The 19,764-nt window shown below is 36.0% G+C and overlaps 2 protein-coding genes across 3 annotated transcripts in view; both read left to right on the top strand.

Moving 5' to 3' along the window:
- The window catches only part of LOC115452193 (heterogeneous nuclear ribonucleoprotein L-like), a 464,908-nt gene that overhangs the window by 145,751 nt on the left and 299,393 nt on the right, over positions 1-19,764 (top strand). The gene's annotated exons all lie outside the window — the stretch shown is intronic.
- LOC119188967 (neural/ectodermal development factor IMP-L2-like) lies at positions 274-1,899 on the top strand. Its single transcript, XM_037437315.1, has 4 exons — positions 274-433; positions 888-1,090; positions 1,338-1,476; positions 1,599-1,899. The coding sequence occupies exons 1-3, from the start codon at positions 292-294 to the stop codon at positions 1,470-1,472; spliced, it is 480 nt and encodes a 159-aa protein (XP_037293212.1). The 5' UTR covers positions 274-291; the 3' UTR covers positions 1,473-1,476; positions 1,599-1,899.

Genomic DNA, 19,764 nt, shown 5'->3' with positions numbered 1-19,764 from the left:
GTTGAAGAACGGAGAACCCTTTAAACGATGTGAGTATTGCTTTTTAATTTCAAAATTAGCCTTGCTGCTACTGTGGTATGAGATTGGTATTACGTATATTGCAATTGGATTTGGCATGTTTTTAACTTGTCTGTCTGTTCTCAAACTTGGGATTTAATATTGGGCAATCATCATACTAGTGAGATTTGGCTTACCAGACCATACCCTATACATACGCTACTGCAAGACGAAGGTATCTAATATTAATGAGTAACAATATAATTCCAGTTTGAGGAGGAAACTAACGAGATAATGCCGGCTCACCCGACGAGCTTGGCGCGTCTCACCAGCAAGCTGATTCTTACCGCACCCTCCAATGGCGATGAATACACGTGCGTAGCTACTGCAGGACTCAAACGTACCACTTCTACCACCACAGTTTACAATGAGAATGGTGAGTTGGGTAAAATTACCATATATGGTCCACCAATTTTTATTATCTAATGGTTTGATTTTAATGATTTAGTATAAAATGGTTTTGTAATGAAATCCAAATTTGAAATTTACTCATGAGAATCTATGTTAAAATTTTAATATTTACTCTAATGTTACTGTAAATATCAACTAGCCAGCACAGCAATAGGACTTTACTCAAATTGCCACATCATGCCTATCCCTAAATGAGGTAAGCAGTGGTGAAACCAGAGCAACTGCTTTTTGTCACGAATTTTCCGTCTTATTTTATGATAGGGCGCAAAACACTTTGCTCGATTCGGAATTCGAATTCGAGACCTCAAATCAGAAGCTGCAATTAAATTTATTATTATCAGATCCTTAATTCATTGAATTATAGAATCAATTTATAGAAATAAATCATTATCTATATATTGACAAATCTTTACTTATAGATGAAGATGAGGAACTGCTGGACATCCAGAAGCTTCTGTTCAAGCCTGCGAAGCCGATCATCACGTCCTTCTTCAACGAGGTGTTCCAAGACATGGGCACTGATATCGTACTCCCGTGCCGCGTTTACAGCCTCACCAAATCCCAGGCTTTGTGGCAAGACCCTAATGATGAAGTTATCTATGGAGACTCTGGAAGAATTCGGGTGAGAACAAAATATACACTATTTTATTAATATTTTTTAGAGTAGAATGATCTAGTAGTGTGAGTTGTAGTATAAATGTGTTCGAATATTATATATTATGTTGTCCTTAAGGCAAGTAAATATATGTACATTACTAATCGACGCATTTAAAAAACCGATATAAATTATATGAATACGATATCCTATTTTTTAAATTTAAGTAATGTTACACTTAACGCCATCTATTAACAAATTACTTGACCTACAGGTTCTGCCATCTGGCGATCTTCTCATCACCAACTTAAGATGGAGCGACATGGGTACCTACACATGCACGGCGAAAAATATGTACGGAAAGGAGTCCGTGTATACTTTCTTGTACCCCACAAAACCACTACAGTAAAATGGTAAGCACAAAAATAAACCGAAATATTTTTTTGTTTTATTACCATCTAGCGACGAATAGCAGAAACTTATAACTTTAACGCCATCTGCCGGTGATTTAATCAAAATTTTATTTTGTTCACAGAAAATGGCCACTACGAATTTCGACCAAGAATGTTACCCGCCGATAGTCCTGTACAATTGTATTAAATGTTCCTATGTATTTGTAAGCATATTTAAGATGTTAATTTATTGATTTACCTCTTTATTTATTTTAATGAAATAGACCATGTGTGATAGTATTATTAGGTACTTAATTTAGAAAATAAGTAATTTTGTGTTATGCAGACTGTTTTTAGTTAATATTTTAGTTTTTAGCTGTAAGTGTAACGTGTATAAGGTTATGTATACTGATGATCTCCTTTTATTAAATGTTTATTATGATATTTTAGTATTTTAATTTCAAAACCAAAGACAAATACGCGAAAGCGTGCTGATTATCTATTTTTATCAATTTTTATTATTATAAAATATTCTATACTTCCATTCTATTTAATGTCTAAATTAACATTGTTTGAATTTACCTCCATAAATAACGTTTGAACATTTTATAAAAAAATTAATCATAGTTGTAAGAAAAATCTCTTCATAAATAATGCTTCAAAATTTAATTCATTCGTATTTTATTTTAGAACACAGTTAATACTATGTTTTGTGTCAGCAATAAATCTTTTTCGATCTTTATCCTTCTTCAAATCTCTAAAAAAATATTCCATTGCTGAACATAGGCCTCCCTAAATAAGGGCTTACCATAAGCAATTATTAAATATATTGAAAAACTCTTGCTATATATACCTACAGGCATATATAAACAATCATTAATATTCTTCGAATCAAGTAAAAGCGTACATGAAAAGCTGAGTAAAATCAGTCCTTTTTAACCGACTTCCAAAAAAAGGGTGAAATTTTCAATTCGTGAGATTTTCTTTAATGTACTTAGATGAATTACTGAGATGAAAAATTAATGAGATTTAAATAATTGTAAGTATGGTGTCTTAAATTTTTAGGTTTAGTACTAATATGGCCTGTATGTGAATGCATTTCTGAATGCAAGAGTGATTTTGCCTCTGCAACGAATTCTCTTAGTGTAGCAGTAATGGGATTAACGCGTTTAATTTTTTAAAATTACTGTTTATTAATATTTATTTTGTTCGAAACTTGCACTTTTTTATTTTACATCTACGGTTCGAGTAACTTTTTGTAAAGTGTTATTTTCAAGAAGATAAATATGTGGTTTCATTTAGTAAAGCAATGTCAAATTGACCATGTATGTGTACTCAATTTTGTATGCAAAATGTGCAGTAACTTATTCACGAATATTTTGCCCTTATGACATCATGGGACGGAATAGGCATGGTGAAAAGTGGGTGCAAAAACATGCGCTTCTGCCTACGATATGTAGTTATACATATACTGTATTTATATGTATTTTACAGTAGCAAAGGGTCCATATAACCCAATTCCTACCGACTTTTCTTACTTTAGAATTTATGTAGAATCTAATTATCAACAAAATGATTTGCAGGGCGCATTTATGCATATTAGTGCCTATAAAATGTTGTGTCGGGTTCCTTTACGGAAAATTTCACCTTTCGCCACTGGTATTTTACATATTATTAGTTGATTATGTGTGTTTAGTATGTTCGTGTGATTACTTTTATATTTATGGTCCATTATTTTCTTTACATATTGTATCATATTATTATTTATTATACCTACCTATATAGTTTCATCTGCATCTCCCAAAAGTTAACTGGTAGACAAAGCCTTCAGCATTCATTCCGGCTTTATACATTTAAGTTTATATGTAAATAAATAAATAAATACGGGAATAAAAAGCACGAGAATGTTTGTCACATATTTTATTAATCTCAGACAACTAATTAGACAGTTAAACCATGTTACTAACCAAGTTACATGCCCCCGTGTGCTCTGCCGCTCGCAGTTAGGTGTAACTGAGCGCCGTTTAAACTTAACCTTTCGTCAAATGTTACCCGGTCAGACGCGAGCCGCCGCGCTTTGTGGACAACAAAACTGTGGAGTATATAATTAATGAATATTTTTGGTACGCTAGATTCAAAATATTTCATTAATTGAATAAACGACGCAATATCTTTTTCACGTAATATTACAATGTTGATTTTTCAGATTTTCTCATGTGCGTAGTAAGTACTTAATAACATCTACGAACCAAAATAAAAGGTCTGACTGTATTATCATTTTCTGTAATAAATTAGCCTTTTATATGTAAGTATACAAAATATTATGGTGTATCTTTATGTTAAACACTTCATCCAAATCCATTTAGTGGTATCTACATTTACTTCTAACAAATATCCAAACATCATTACAAACTTTTAGATTAGAGTTCAGTAAGTTACGACTTTTTTAACAAACTCCAAAAAAAGAGGAGGTTGTCAATTCGACGTGAATGTTTTTTTTAATAAACCCACTCCATAGTTCCCCTGTGCTGCACAGCTCTGAATGTGAGCGTCACCTTGGGAGCCATTGACGATCCTTTCTTCGCATACTGCTAGCGCCCTTGATATAACATCATAACATCTGGAAAGAGGACCATTTCTCAATAGAAATACCAGATACCAGGCTCCTAAGTAAACTAACGTGTCTGAATTCGATATTCACTTTTTTTATGTTTCATTATCTAGGTACTGTTTACTACCATTTTTAAAGAAATAGGTACGTCATTTTTAATGAAGTTTTTTTTTGACAAACATAAAAATAATTAGGTAGATGTTTTTTTTTTATTTATTATCTTTTCAATTAAATGGGTTTGGTAGTAAACAGTGCCTTGATAATGAAACGCTAAAAAGGGAATATCGTTGTTTTTCCAGATACGATTGTTTACTTAGGAGCCATCAATATATCTGAATATTGAAAACAAATATTGTTGCATATTTGTAGTAAATCTAAATTACATTTTGGAATTTCTTTAACGAATAGGAAGCAATACCTCTGAATAAAGGCTACATTTTTTCCCGTAAAGGGGCGTTAATGCGGACGATACCGCGAGCAAATTCTAATCGGATATATTTGGTAACTGAAATGCAAATTATAAACTGCATTATTTTGCAAATAGTAAAGCCGATGTTAACTGGAGCGCTACTATAGCAACACTGGCGTGAAAAGCCGTTTTGAAATTCCTTTTTTCAATGGAATCAATATGCATTTAATTTTAAATTCATGATTACGTCTCATGTAGGTACTGACGTTGTGGAAATTCCAAAAAGTACTTCCCAACTTCCTTATTGTTCCTTACACTTGTAATTCTTTTGGTAAAGATGATTGTCTAGATGTTTATAAATGTGAAACACCTACCATCTCCTCCTTTGGTAAATTTAAGGCGCCGCGCATTCCCGAGCAAATGACATGCGTTACGGGAAGGATAATTTTTAAGAAAAACATAGATTCGGTCTTTTTAAAAAAAAAAACTACTTAAATATGTCATATATTGTAGAAATAAACTAACTTTTTTCTATCGTTGTTATAAAAATGGCGGCTTGAATTCTGCTTTAAGAAAGTTTTAGAACTCATTGTCACCAAGAAATCCAAGAAAAATTGCTATACAATTATGATTGAATTATTTATCGTTTGAATGCATCCTAAAACCACGCCCAAGAAGACCTATAACAAAATGGATTGACGTACTCGATTAACTTTAAATCTGCCACACCTTTGTTATTGTAACTGCTCAGGGCCCTTATTCTGTATGATAGTGTAAACGCGTAACGCGGCCGTGTCATGTTATCTTCGAGAAATGTGCGTGGAATGGTATTCTGTAAGCCAAATTTCTATAGTCCTAAACATGATGCGTTGTGTTACGTGCTTGTTACGCACTGTTAAAATAACGTGCGGGATAGAGAATAAGGCCCCTGGTAAGTTCAATTCAGAAATGTTAAAGGACAGGCTGTATGGACTGTATTTCCTTTGCCAGTTTACCAATGTTTTAATTAAGTTATGGCGGGAATTTTGACGGTTTAATCGTCATTTTGTTTTTAAATAATAATTGTTTAGTAATCGAAATTCCGTTGAATTAAATTATTATTTACATGTATCCATAAATTTTATTTTTTGCAGTACTCATCTATATAAAATAAAACTATTTTGCGGATTTTATCATGGTTTTTATGTTACGGTTGAACGCCGTATTGCTGAGGGGACCACCTTATGAATGAACTCTTTCGATAGGTAGTTGATCTCACTACTGTATTGTCACATGGAGCAGGTAAAGTAGGTTTTCTTTTTAGCATGGGCCCGGAGACAGGAATTTAAAATCAATATGACGATGGGATGGAAAACACATTAAAAATTGATTAGTTGCGCCTTCAACCGATGACCGTTGGGGTCGAAAGGTTCTAGAGTGGAGGCCACGTACAGGCAAACGAAAGGTCGGACGCCCGCCTACAAGGTGGACGGACGACCTGGCTAGGGTCGCAGGAAGTCGCTGGATGCAGGCCGCTTCCAACAGGTCGACGTGGAGATCCTTGGGGGAGGCCTATGTTCAGCAGTGGACTTCCTGTGGCTGATATGATGATGATGATGATGATGCGCCTTCAACTAGTAGGATATTTGTATCCGCGGTGATAGCGACCACCGTACACAACGTGTTAAACCCGTGACTTAAATGAGTTTGTCACGTTCCGGTATCAGTTTGTGTATGTATACAGGCCGGCATAATTGTGTCGACTGTCGACGAGATCATCTCTCGTCGGTCAACTTTCTACCTGAACCCCGCTCTGTTTAATATCAGGTACAGTGTGGTAATTTACTATGAAAGTATAACAACACTAGTTTCTCCTCAGGGCTATTAAATGTGGGCAACAAAGCCCCTCATCCATCTTGCTCTATTATTCAACATAGCTTTTGCTCGCGGTTTCGTCCGCCTGATAGATTTGCCCGGGATAGAAGGTAGCCTATATTCTTCCCTAGGTCTCAACTTTCCAACTAACTCCATAGCAATTTCATCGAAATTCGTTGGCTAGTTTTTGAGTTTATCGCGTTCAGACTGACAGACAGAAGCGGCGGGGAAATTTGTTTTATAATATATTTTTTAAGGTGATAAATTCCGTCCTACATATTTGTTGCATCATTTTAACCGTTTACGCAACGCACACAACGGAATCTCTAGAAAGGAATAATTTTCCCCATTGTTACCATTTTCTTATTGATGCTCCACTCCTTTTGGTTATAGCGTGATGTTACATAGCCTATAGCCTTCATAAATAAATGGACTATCCAACACTAAAATTCAATTCGAACCAGTAACTCTTGAGATTAACGCATTCAAACAAACACTTCACCTTATATATTTATACAGCATTCCCATTATTAAATCGTTTATTATCTCACGGTAACCAGTCCATTAGAAAGGGAAGCGGTCACTGCGACCTCTGCCATGCCATTTGCCAAATGACTTCATTAACGAAGTTATAGTTGGTAACGCGGCATTGTGCGCAATCTTACCCCCTTATTCATAGACGTTATTTATCTAAGGATGGAGCATTGCTGTGATAACAAGTCTGTTTCTCAGCTTTGTTTACCTGACAGCTTGCTGTTTGTTCAGCTTTGTTTATCTGACAGCTAACTAGATTAAAGTTGTATCTTAATATTAGCCAATCACAACGGCCCTAAGTCTACGCACTGCGAAGGCTGCCATGCCGTCGGCACTGAAAAACAGACTTGTTATCACAGCAATGCTCCGTCCTTAGATAAATAACGTCTATGAATAAGGGGGTTAGACGTTACCAGCCCTCTATATAACGCACGACATTCCAACTTAAACTCCGCGATGATGCTCTTCGGCGCATTAGGAACGGCTGCGGGCTTCCTCAGGCAGATGTGTCTAAGACCTCGTGCGCATCCACCCCTAGACCTTACCAGCCTTGTATAATACTCTCCCGCTGTTAGGCCTGCATTAATGGAAGGTTTTAAAGCTAATTCCAGCACGTAGACTTAGTAAGGGTTGGTAGACTTTATATACCTTCGAAATCCTTATAGAAACCTGAGGAACAGCGGCGAAGGCTAACATTTTTTAAACGGTAACCCGAGGCAAACAAACATGCCTTAGTTACCATATCCCAGCCAATTTAACAGAAAACAAAAACTAAGACCAACGTTAATAAATGTAAAAGGGAAGCCGGTTGGAATCGGGTTGTATAGACGCTTCGCCACTGCTGTGGAATGACGGTTTTTTCCGTCCTATCGCAATAAGTGAGGAATTAGTCGTGCCTAAAGGGTTTGCTAGCCACTGCTTACTCCTTTGGGAGTAACGAGGAAGGGGAAATGTCGCTGATTTGTCTATTCTTTTCTATATAATAATAATAATAATATCAGCCCTGTATTATATACTTGCCCACTGCTGAGCACGGGCCTCCTCTACTACTGAGAGGGATTAGGCCTTAGTCCACCACGCTGGCCTAGTGCCTATTGGTAGACTCCACACACCTTCGAAATTCCTATAGAGAACTTCTCAGATGTGCAGGTTTCCTCACGATGTTTTCCTTCACCGTTAAAGCGAACGATAAATTCACAAAGAATACACATATGATTTTTTTTTAGAAAAGTCAGAAGTGTGTGCCCTTGATTTGAACCAACGGACATTCGTCTTGGCAGTCCGTTCCACACCCAACTAGGCTATCGCCGCTTAGAGTTTTTCTATAACTCAATAAATTATATTTACTAATAAGTACTGTACATACATACCTACAATTTTATATATATGAATTTTGTTTAATATTTTGGAAGAATTCCAATTACCGATGATTGATGCGAAGTCATACCAAATTAAATTGACGTAATTAGGCCGACGCACTTATCAATAATAACATATTTTAATTGGCTGTATGTTGCTTGAAGATTAAACCAATTTTAGGTAGATGTGGTAATTTTATTTGCAAATATAAAAATGCATGCATTTTCTACAATGAGAGAAATTGTTTCCAAAGTTTATAAATGTATAAAGATTTGTTAAAAGAAAACGCTAATTCTGAACTAAATTATTTTTTATTTCACAAAGATAGGCCTTGTACTGGATTAGATTATTCTTTCTCTTCTCTTCTCTTCTTTTCTGCCAGCCCGAGCTGGTTTCTTTGTTTACAATATTTTTCATTTATTTTATTTGCAATATAAATTGTCTTTGTTTATAAGCTAATTTAATTAAGTAATAATTAAATATTCTCATGTACCTTGACTTATTATAAGTGCAACTATGTTCGCCTACGTGATGAAAAAAGCAATTTATTATTTTATTTATTATTATTATTTTATTTAAGATTGGTTAGCCTCAATTGCGAGACGAAACACATATATATAAAAACCTTTTGGCTGTATTTCCTCCATAAGTACAGACAGAGTATTTGTAAGGTGTATAAACCCCAACTAGAGTAATGTATCTTAAAGGGGCCTCTACGTGTTGGATCCATGTCCCCACGCAAGCCTTCCAAAAGGTCCGACCTTTATGCCGTGATTTCCCGCAGGAAAAATAAAATTACTACAAAAACAGAGATTTTAAGAATTACTTTAAAATGTAGCATATCTGAGTTGCCCATAAAAATATTGTTAGGATCTCTTAAGTAGACCATGCCTATATCTGCATCATAACGATCTGACATAAAAATCTGATCCTAATTGGAAAAACAATATCCAATCGAATTAAAACTACTTACGGATTTTATGGTTTTTATATTATTAAATTCCCGATGCTTGGAAGACTTTACGGGGCGGACTGAGATGTTGATCGTCTTCAAATCAAAGTTACAAAGTATTTACGGATTTTATCGCGATTATTTATATTATTATTTTCTCCCGACATTCGACGATTATAGCCTTCAAATACAAATATAAATACTCTTTATTGTAACCATTGTTAAATAGAGAGACACAAACAAGATTAATACATTTTCTAAATCTATGTTGTACAATGAGCGGTCTTATACAAGCGATTTCGTCAAGGCAACCTTTGTATGGAAAGAAACTAAAATCATAAGTATAGACAGCGGTGTACCACAAGAAGAACGAAGAACGAACTGAGGAGTTGGTTGCCACGTCAATTACAATATCTACCTACATTACACAATACTGTTGACGTTCCAATCTACGCAGAATGAGCTCAGTGTAAAAAAGTCAATTCCTAACACTCAAGGCAATAACTATCTCACATTCCCTAAAATTCTGACATAATAACCACGACAGTTCCCCATCAAAGGCCATCAAACACCTTTGTTACATGGCAGTTCGTGATGCGACCGGCCTTGGAACTAATATCACTTATCTGAAATTAAATCGGTGTTACATACCTTACTTAATGGGTGTGGTTTCGATTAAATGCGGATATAGAAGACAGGAATATCATGATTATATTGAATTGGTGAAGGCAGAGGTGTTGGATATTATTAAGGTCAAAGGGCCCTCTTCAATCTATAGGGGCAAATCCGTCTTTTTGCAATTACGGGCGTTCTATTCGAAGGATAGCTTCGATAGCCGTATATAAGAGAGTCAAAAAATCCTTTATTTACCTATTACGGCTATCAAAGCTGTCCTTTGATTAGAGCGCCCATAATTGCAGAAAGGCGAATATGCCCCCTAGACGGAATACGGCCCCCTGATCTTATTTAGTGTTTTCTTTTACTTATTATGACTGACTTCAAAAATAGAGAAACGTTATCTATTCGACGTATTTTTTATGTTTCTTCAGTGATAATTTTTTTATCGCGTTTTCCGATTTAAATTATTACTTTTTGCTATGTTTCTTACAGTTTCGGCATTGTTTTCTTGGTGTAGGACTTTGCACTTCGAAGCTAAATGGGACACTTCTCAAATAGAGCTAAAATTTGTAAATAAACTAAATGACAACGGAAAAGAAATTAATACAAATATTTTTAAATAGTTTTTTACACCAACGTTCCAATTTACGCTAAAGAAAATATTAAATTATAATAAATTGCATAATAAAAATATACATAAAACTAAATTGAATTATAACTACTTTTTGATAGCATAACACATAAGGAAATGATGCACTATTTATTTTTAATTTAAATAACGTTCCAGCTTACGCTAACATTAAATAAAAATAACGTAATGCTCGCGGAATTAAAACAGAATTTAGAAACAAAAACGGTATTACGGAACAACCGAATGATCAATAAATTTATTTTTAAATATCAAAATGAAAAATTAATATCTAAACTTGATTTATTACAACTAAATGCTTACAAGCCAAATGTCTAGACTGAATGCGGCATCATTTTTATAGTGCCGCGTTAAATACCTAGGTCAAAGACAAAACCTAGATTCAAATAGCTTCACGGTATGACGAGGAAGCTTTTAAGTAAGACAATACACGTCACGCTATGTTAAGTCACGTGTTTTTACGTGGGATGAGTGGCAGAATTGTATGTTCTTTAGTCAGAGGTTTTTTATAGATAAAAAAATACATGAACTACCTCAAACCTATATAACTGAGAAGTTCTCTATATGAAGTCTGCCCGCGCTAGGTCGGCGTGGTGGAGTAATGGCTGAACCGGTGGTCTCTCATATGTGTGAGTCTACCTGGGTAGGTACATCCGCAATGCCTATTTCTGCCGCCAAGCAGCAGTATGTAGTCACTTTTGTGTTCCGGTTTGAAGGACATTGTAGCCAGTGTAAAGACTTAACATTTCATGTCTCAGGATGGCGAGCGCAGAGGAATGCAAAGAATACTTTGCAATTCAAGGTGTTGGATGGTGTTTCTACTGTTTATGGGCGGTCGTCACGCTTACCATCAGGCGAACGACAAGCTCGTCTCGTTTTATCAGTCGTAAGTCCTTCGATCAGTTATCGGCCGTAAGTCCTTCCATCGAACCAACGGACGTCTTTTCCCCTTCAAAATGTATAGTATTCCACTCCAATATGCATCGATGCTACTTATTGTGGAACGAAAAACGGATACAATTTTACTAAATTTTCAAGTTTTGCCTGACTTCCACCTTCGCGCATTCCCAGACAATTTTTCCTCAACCTGCCCATAATTTTATTAGCACATATGATCTCCTAGTCTAAGTTACTTAACCAAGGACAATGCAATTGCGATAAAAACAGCGTAAACAAATTAAGCATCATCGGAAACTATTACAAAATAATTGCTCACATTTTGTATGACGAGAATTGAACCTTGAACCCCGTTATTATGTACAACATGTAATTTTGTGCCGCTGTTTGTTCTTATAGGTCAGGGATCAATTCTGCGGCTTGAAGGTTTTGGAGTAACAAGGCTCTTTGAGGAAAACATCGTGTGGAAACCTGCATAATTGATTGTCCATTTAAAATAGTTTATATATTGATAAAAAGTATATGTTAATCCGAAGCGGCGATAACCTAGTTGGTTGCGGAACGGACTGCCAAGACGAATGTCCGCAGTTCAAAACCCAAGGGCACACACCTCTGACTTTTCTAAAAAAAATATGTGTATTCTTTGTGAATTATCGCTTGCTTTAACTGTGAAGGTACCAGCATACCTGAGAAGATTTCTATAGGAATTTAGAAGGTGTGTGAAGTCTATCAACCGCACTAGGCCAGCGTGGTAGACTAAGGCCTAACCCCTCTCAGTAGTAGAAGAAGCCCGTGACCAGCAGTGTAACAGTACAGGGCTGATATTATTATATAATTATCATTATATGTGTTAATCCAGAACATGGTCAATTCGTCTGCCAAATTCCATCAAAATGTATTTAGCTGTCTCTTTACTTCTAACAAACCAACGTTCCCAATACGCCCGATGGTAAATGAAATGGGGTCCAATAGAATGTCCACTGACGATAGATTACCCCCACAGTCAACACAATTATGCCGGCCTATTGGGACCCGATATACAGGGTGATCCCGGAACGCGACACATGTAGGCCACTATGGTAGGTAACACCTTGTGTACGATACTATTCGGGCGAATATAAAGTATCTACCAACACCGGAAAGACCCAAACATTTTGACAAAATCGCATATTAAATATTTATCGTCAAATGAAGTCAAAGTATCTATAGTATATCTCAAGCTATTGCCTTACAAGATATAATTAATGCAGTAATGCGCATTTCTTTACCTACCTTATAAATCTTACAAACAAGACTATAAATACATTCATAGACGTTAATTAGAGATCCTAAAGGCGGTCTAGTCTTTATATAGGTAATTAATAAACCTACGTTTAAAAATTAATAAAAATCACACACTCACGCCTTTATCCCCGAAAGTGTAGGCAGAGACGCAACTGGCTACAATGTCCTTCAAACCAGAACACAACTGCCATTGTTGTGTTCCGGTTTGAAGAATATTGTAGCCAGTGTAACTACTGGACATAATGAGACTTTACATCTTGCCATCCTGTGACATGTTAAGTCTTATTATGTCCAGTAGTTACACTGGCTACAATATTCTTCAAACCGGAACACAACAGTGACTACACACTGCTACTTGGCGTCAGAAATAGATATTGCAGTGGTCCCTATCCACGCGGACTGGCAGTTGTAAATATCTCAACTCAATATCAACAAGACTCGGTAAATGCAAAGATTTTATAAACAAGAATTTAATTTAAAATACTAAATTTATTTTCGGTGTTTTAAACCAACATATACTTATATATCTTCTCACATACCATCAGATGAGCTACTTGCTTGTTTACCACCCACACAAATACTTTTAAATGTTATAGAAGTAATATAAAAATGATTAAGAATCATGTAATTTCAACAAACTATAAATATTATAACTACTGGATGTTGCTGTCTCGTAAACTATACACGGGGGGTTGACACACAATATACAACTTGTCATGGTAAATAACAGAATTAATTGTGAAAAATATAGAATGCTGACAGTTGTAATAATATACATATTATAATTAAACTTCTATCAAAGAAAGATTGAATATTAACGTGCTTCCTCAGCGAAATGGCGCGCTAATAGTATTTTTAGAAGCTATGTATTCGAAATTTATAAAAATTATAGGAAAAAATAAACATAATATTTTTAAAATATGTTATCTTAACTTTGGTAGTTTTAAATTTGTTAAAATGGGGATATTGTGTCATTAATTTCACAATAAAAATACCGCTAAAATTTAGTACATCTCCTTCTAAAGTACTCATCATTTTAATTTTGCAACCAACACTATTAAACAGACAATTTAATAAGTAATATATTTGTATTTTAATATTTCCAAAAATCTTATATTGTTTTTAAGTAAATCATAAATCTTTGCACATTCGCGCCGTCACTCGTGCGCCGAAAATGTGTGGAATGAATGATCAAGACCGTATGCTCAGGGAAGGATCTTCAACAACCAAAACATCCTGATCTCCTACAAAAATGAGACTTGTGGTCCATTCATGAATTACGAAGGAATTTTGATCTTCTACCGTGAACTGGCTGAAATCGAACCCGTACCTTTAAGTTTTAAAGCCAGCATACCCACCGCGCCACGGCAGCAGTCACCCCACGTAATTATCTGTAATAGACTCTGTAATCACAACAATTGACATATTCCCCACTAATGTTGTGTATTTAAATATTTCTGTTTGGCATTTCACTGGTAATAGTCATTTGTTACTTTCATAAAGTAATTTTTCGTCATTCGTCAATTATTTTGTAATTATAATTACCTGGCTTAGTACTACAAGATCTTATGTAAATTTTTACTTCTGTTCACGCTGGTGGTTATGCAGGGTCATTTTGCATTACTAAATCAAACCACATACTCGTCTTCACCTTTGCTGACATTGTGCCAAAAATCATTCATTAATAACGAATATTTTCACCAAAAAACCTGATTTTAGTTTTCTCATTTTTTTATCATTTTGTAGTTTATTGCGAGTATGGCGTGTGAGTGTATTTTCTGACTGAAAGAATGTTGTTGCCGCTGCGACGAATTCCCTTTGAATAGTAGTAGTGGCATTAGGGCGCGTAAAAGTAAAATTACTTATTATTATTTATTTTGTTCAAAACTTACACTTTTATACCTTACATCTACGGCTCAAGTAACTTATTGTAAAGTGTTATTTCCAAGTAGATAAGTATGTGGCTTCATTTAGTAACGCGATGTCAAAATGACCCTATATTATATCCGCCCGGATAGCGACCACCGTACACAAGGTGTTAAAACCCGCCAAAGTTCCCCAGATATCACGTTCCGGGATCAGCCTGTGTATATCTGGTTCCAATAATCCAGCATAATTGTGTCGACTATTAACGGGTAAAGCTCTCAACAGTCGACATTCTATTCGACCCCGAGCTACTTACCATCAGGTACAGGTCACTTTAATAATAATAATAATAACCGGCGTCATTCCTAAGTCACTCCATGCTAGTCTCTACACCCTCAATATTCACAAACTTATCTTCATCCTTCTACAGAAAGCCGTAATTCTAAATACTTGCCGCATAGTCAGAAAATTTCTATCTCTTTCGTAATTATTTTCATATGCACTTGGCTCAGGCCCGTGTTAACAGTACCTCCGGATAGGAGAGATTTAAAAAATAAATAAATAATAATAATGTCAGCCCCGCTATATTTATACCGTCCCACTGTTGGACCTCTTCTACTACTGAGAGGGATTAGGTCTTAGTCCACCACGCTGGCCTAAAGCACATTGGTAAACTTCACACACCCTCGAAATCCCTATAGAGAACTTCTCAGGTATGCAGGTTTCCTCACGATGTTTTCCTTCACCGTTAGCAAGCGATAAGTCACAAAGAACACACATAATATTTAGAAAATTCAGAGGTATGGGTTTCGAACCTGCGTCTCGGCAGTCCGTTCCACAACCGTCACTTTACCAAGCCTTTAAAAAAAATGTATTATTTATCATGTGTATTATTTTGCAACAACACATCAGTTATTCGAAAAACGCGAACTAATTACATAAGGAGTGACCCAATTGCAACAAATCCCTTCTCTCCTTATAAGGCGCATTATATTGTATGCCTTTCTGGGAGATATTTGTCGTTTCTAGTGGAAATGAGTATTTAGTCTCGATTCTTACTGCTCGGTGGCATAGTTGTTTAACGGTACGGCTGTAGGTCTCGGCTTCGATAACCAAGTTGGGCAAAATTGGATTTATCTACTGAATATCAGCTTGGAGTGTGGAATTTGTGCGAGATATGGTGAAAGGTGGTCGTAAATTTTTTTATTTATTGCTTTATCTTTGTCCAGTAGTGGACAAAGATATAGACTGATGATGATTGATAATTTTGAATGATGATCCACCTATTGCTGAATAGGTAGGTATATACCATCCCATGTGACAGAAGGCGAGTTTATCGCCCGAAAATAAAATAAATTTAATCAAATTTCATCACAATATATTCAACCTGGGCATCAAACCCAGACCCTTATGATCCAAAGCCTGAGTACCTGAACCTTAAACATTCAATATAACACTGTTAACACGCGTAAACACATTATAATTGCAAGATGGAAGACACATAAATCAATCCTAGTGGAGTTTACCTTGTCTACTTGCGTGGTGACAGCATAACTAAATACAGGAAGAATTGTATGCAGATTTCCATTGGTACGTCCTAGAATTTATCCTGGGAAAACATTGACGTATATTCTATAGACACGAACGTTCATATAAACTATTTTTACAAAATCTGAACAAAAATAGCAACCAAAACGTCACTGTTGTAACCTATTCACTTGAACAACAAATAATTTTACTTATTTGACTAATATTTATTCAAATCCAGGTTTACACTTAGACTCGAGTTCTTATATCATGAGCGCCACTCCGTACACAACCACAAGCTGTCAATATTGATCATACTAAAGTCAGTTTGAATGTATTGCAGTTCAAATCAGTTGAACATAGTGAATGTTTGGAACGCTAAATCTGGTACGCAGTACATATATATCAATGTGGAAAAATGTGTTTTGTACTCGACTGTATAACAGTTACCCACAAAAGAAAAAACTTTTTTTTGTTGCTTTGCATGACGAGACGAACTTGCCGTTCGCCTGATGGTAAGCTATACGACCGCCCATAAACAGTAAAAACACCATCAAAACATTTAAATTACAAAGTATTGTTTGGTATTCTACTGCGCTCATCTGAGACATGAGATGTTAAGTCTTAGTATGTCCAGTACAACACTGGCTACAATGTTCTTCAAACCGGAACATCAGCAACTACACGCTGCTGCTTGGCGACAGAAATAGACATTGCTGTGGTACCAGGCGGACTCTCACAAATGATAGACCCACCACGAGTATCACCTCGACAATACACTTCTTAACATTAATAGAATTGTTGTTGATGAGACCAAGTATAATAATAATATCAGCCCTGTATTATATACTTGCCCACTGCTGAGCACGGGCCTGCTCTACTACTGAGCCTACTACTAGGCCTTACTTAGGCCTTAGTCCACCACGCTGGCCTAGTGCAGATTGGTAGACTTCACACACCTTCGAAATTCCTATAGAGAACTTCTCAGATGTGCAGGTTTCCTCACGATGTTTTCCTTAACCGTTAAAGCGAACGATAAATACACAAAGAATATACACATGATTTTTTAGAAAAGTCAGAGGTGTGTGCCCTTGGGATTTGAACCTGCGGACATTCGTCTTGGCAGTCTGTTCCACACCCAACTAGGCTATGGCCGATAAGACCAAGTAGAATTTTTCATTTGTTCATTTACTTTGGATGCTGATTGCACATAGTGCTTTTATACGTAATAGGAACTCGCTACTTCGGCTAACTACGGCCCTTAGCCACCGCCACACTGTACCACCAAGAATAATCTTCATTACACCATTTAGCCTGACAGTCCCCAAATTAAACATTACCTCAAACCAGCATTTTATTGACAAATATTTCCCCAGCTACCATTAAATCGCTCAAGAATCTCCAAAATACCTCTTTAATAACTTATTACAGCATGACAGCTAATATTTAACGCCTTTCGGATGAGATCCGACCTCGCACTCTCAGCAATTACTATAAAAACTTGAATGAGATACGCAAGGAATGCTCAGAAAGGTCACGGTTTCGCTTCACTAACCGCGTTATTATGTACCACGATGACTTGACTATTGATAGTGAGAAATCCTAACATGCCATGTTGACATTGTTTTAATATTGACAACGGATACGTCATTGTTACAATCCATTTATTCACTTGAACAACAAATACTTATTTGATTAATATTTTTTATTCACATCCAGGTTTACATTTAGACTCGAGTTCTTATATTATGAGCGTCACTTCGTACATAACCACACGCTGTCAATGTTCCGTAAAATGTTATACATTATTTAGATTCCGTCAATATTAACTCTACCACCAGTCCGTGCAGTTCTCACCAGAAGAGAACGGGCAAGAAACTCTGGTGTTGCTCTTTTCAAAATCAGTTTAAGGTATATACTACAGTACATGATAAAGAGAAGAAGAATATACAAATATAGAAGATAATTCAATATTCATTCATTTCAATTTTCCAAATCTACCGCTAGCACTTGGGATGCTTCAAATTATTTGCAGTAATTAGTTAAAAGAGCTAATATCACAGAAGCGAGAAAAAAATATCTTTTCAAAAATAAATCACAAATAGACAATAGAAAAAATGCTATGCTAAGGTTTAGGCATTTGGAGAGAATGGATGATAAGAGACTGACAAAGAGGGTTTATAAGGCGAATGTAGATGGAAGAGCCGGTAGGGGTTGACCGCACCGAACCTTCGAATGTTAGATGACATTCTCAGTAAAGGATAGGTCAAAAGTACCCTGAACCGGCGGGAATGCATGAAAAGATTAATGAAGATAGAGGAAGCGAGAGAAGTATGCCAGAATCGTGCAAAGTGGCAATCCATAATCTCTGCCTACCCTGGGATAGAGGCGTCATACTATGTATGTAGACAATAGAAAGGTACCTCCATTACTACACATAATACCGTCTGGCCCCATTAAAAATTAACCAAACGTGCCAAGGCGTCTGGCGAAAGCTTCATTGTGAATATGGTTCAGAGACAATGGCTTTTGTAACTGATTGTGAAATCGGATGCTTCCGATCTGATTTTGAAATATAGTATTTAATGATCAGCATAGTGTATTTTTTTTATTTATGCTGTATGGTAATGTACCCTTGACAGTACAAACTCCAGTGTACATTTTTGTTTATAAGTTACGCGTAGCACTGCATGTTTTGATCGACAGAAACACTTATATTTGTACTTATAATGTCCCATGTCCCATGTCCCACTGCCGGGCTCGAGCCTCCTCTACTATTAACAAGGATTAGGCCTTAGTCCACCACACTAGCCTAGTGCGGATTGGTGGACTTACATATTCTCAAAATTTTTATACGGAGCTTCTAAGATATGCAGGTTTCCTCACGATGTTTTCCTTCAACGTTAAAGCAAGCAATAATTCACAAAGAATACACACATAGTTTGGTTTTCAATGTGGGGCATTATATGTAGTATGTTTTCGGTTCCTGCGTCGGAAGGGGCTTCAGTTTAATAAAAAAAAATATTTTGACGACGTGAAGACAGTAAATTTAATCCCAGCTCTATCGTGCCAAAGTAAAAAAAAACCGCCATGTAAAATATAGAATTAACTTCCAAAAAAAACTCGATACTATTTTTATTTTATTTCATTCCACAACTAAAACTCAACCGAAGGACACCCGAGCACTGAAGTTGGTCTCGGTAGTTACTTTGTTTCCGGCGATACATTTTGATGGCTTAGTTTATGAATTGAGGATACGAAATCAGATTATCCGTAAAAAATACATTTCAGTTGAATCTCAATTATTTAGAAAATAAAAATATCATAGGAAATTGCCGCTATACCAATATACAAATTTGCATGCTGTGGTCTCCTATAATTGAAGAGGCACGTCACATTGTTAATTGCAAAAATGCTACGACATTGTTTTTATTATATGCCGTGTATCCTTCGTTACAGATCCTTAAATAAATAAATTAATAGGGAATCTTTCAACTGTATAATTTAACATATGAATTTTGAAGGTATGTTAAATCTACCGCAACAGACCTGAGCCGAGGTTCGTAAACCGTTAGTGGGTTGCCCTCAGCATGGTTGCTTAATTATTAAGGGTTGCGAGCGTCTAAAACTCTCACGCAAAAGTCCGGTGAGTTTGTACAAGCCGAACCTTACCAGGCTTACAAACGTGGGGTCTTAAAAAAACTGGTACAGATTTGTAGAGTAAGGTCTGAACATTCTATGTAAAATAC

This window comes from Manduca sexta, chromosome 2, assembly GCF_014839805.1.
Source record: "Manduca sexta isolate Smith_Timp_Sample1 chromosome 2, JHU_Msex_v1.0, whole genome shotgun sequence".
Classification (NCBI taxonomy): Eukaryota; Metazoa; Arthropoda; class Insecta; order Lepidoptera; family Sphingidae; genus Manduca; species Manduca sexta.
The sequence above is the reverse complement of the archived record's forward strand: the minus strand, read 5'-3'. Positions and strand labels throughout refer to the sequence as shown.

Bases quoted from the DNA above. Each gene is read 5' to 3' on its own strand.
- LOC119188967 (XM_037437315.1), top strand. From the start codon at position 292: ATGCCGGCTCACCCGACGAGCTTGGCGCGTCTCACCAGCAAGCTGATT. The intron at 434-887 runs GTGAGTTGGGTA...CTTTACTTATAG, and splicing joins CACAGTTTACAATGAGAATG to ATGAAGATGAGGAACTGCTG. The intron at 1,091-1,337 runs GTGAGAACAAAA...CTTGACCTACAG, and splicing joins GAGACTCTGGAAGAATTCGG to GTTCTGCCATCTGGCGATCT.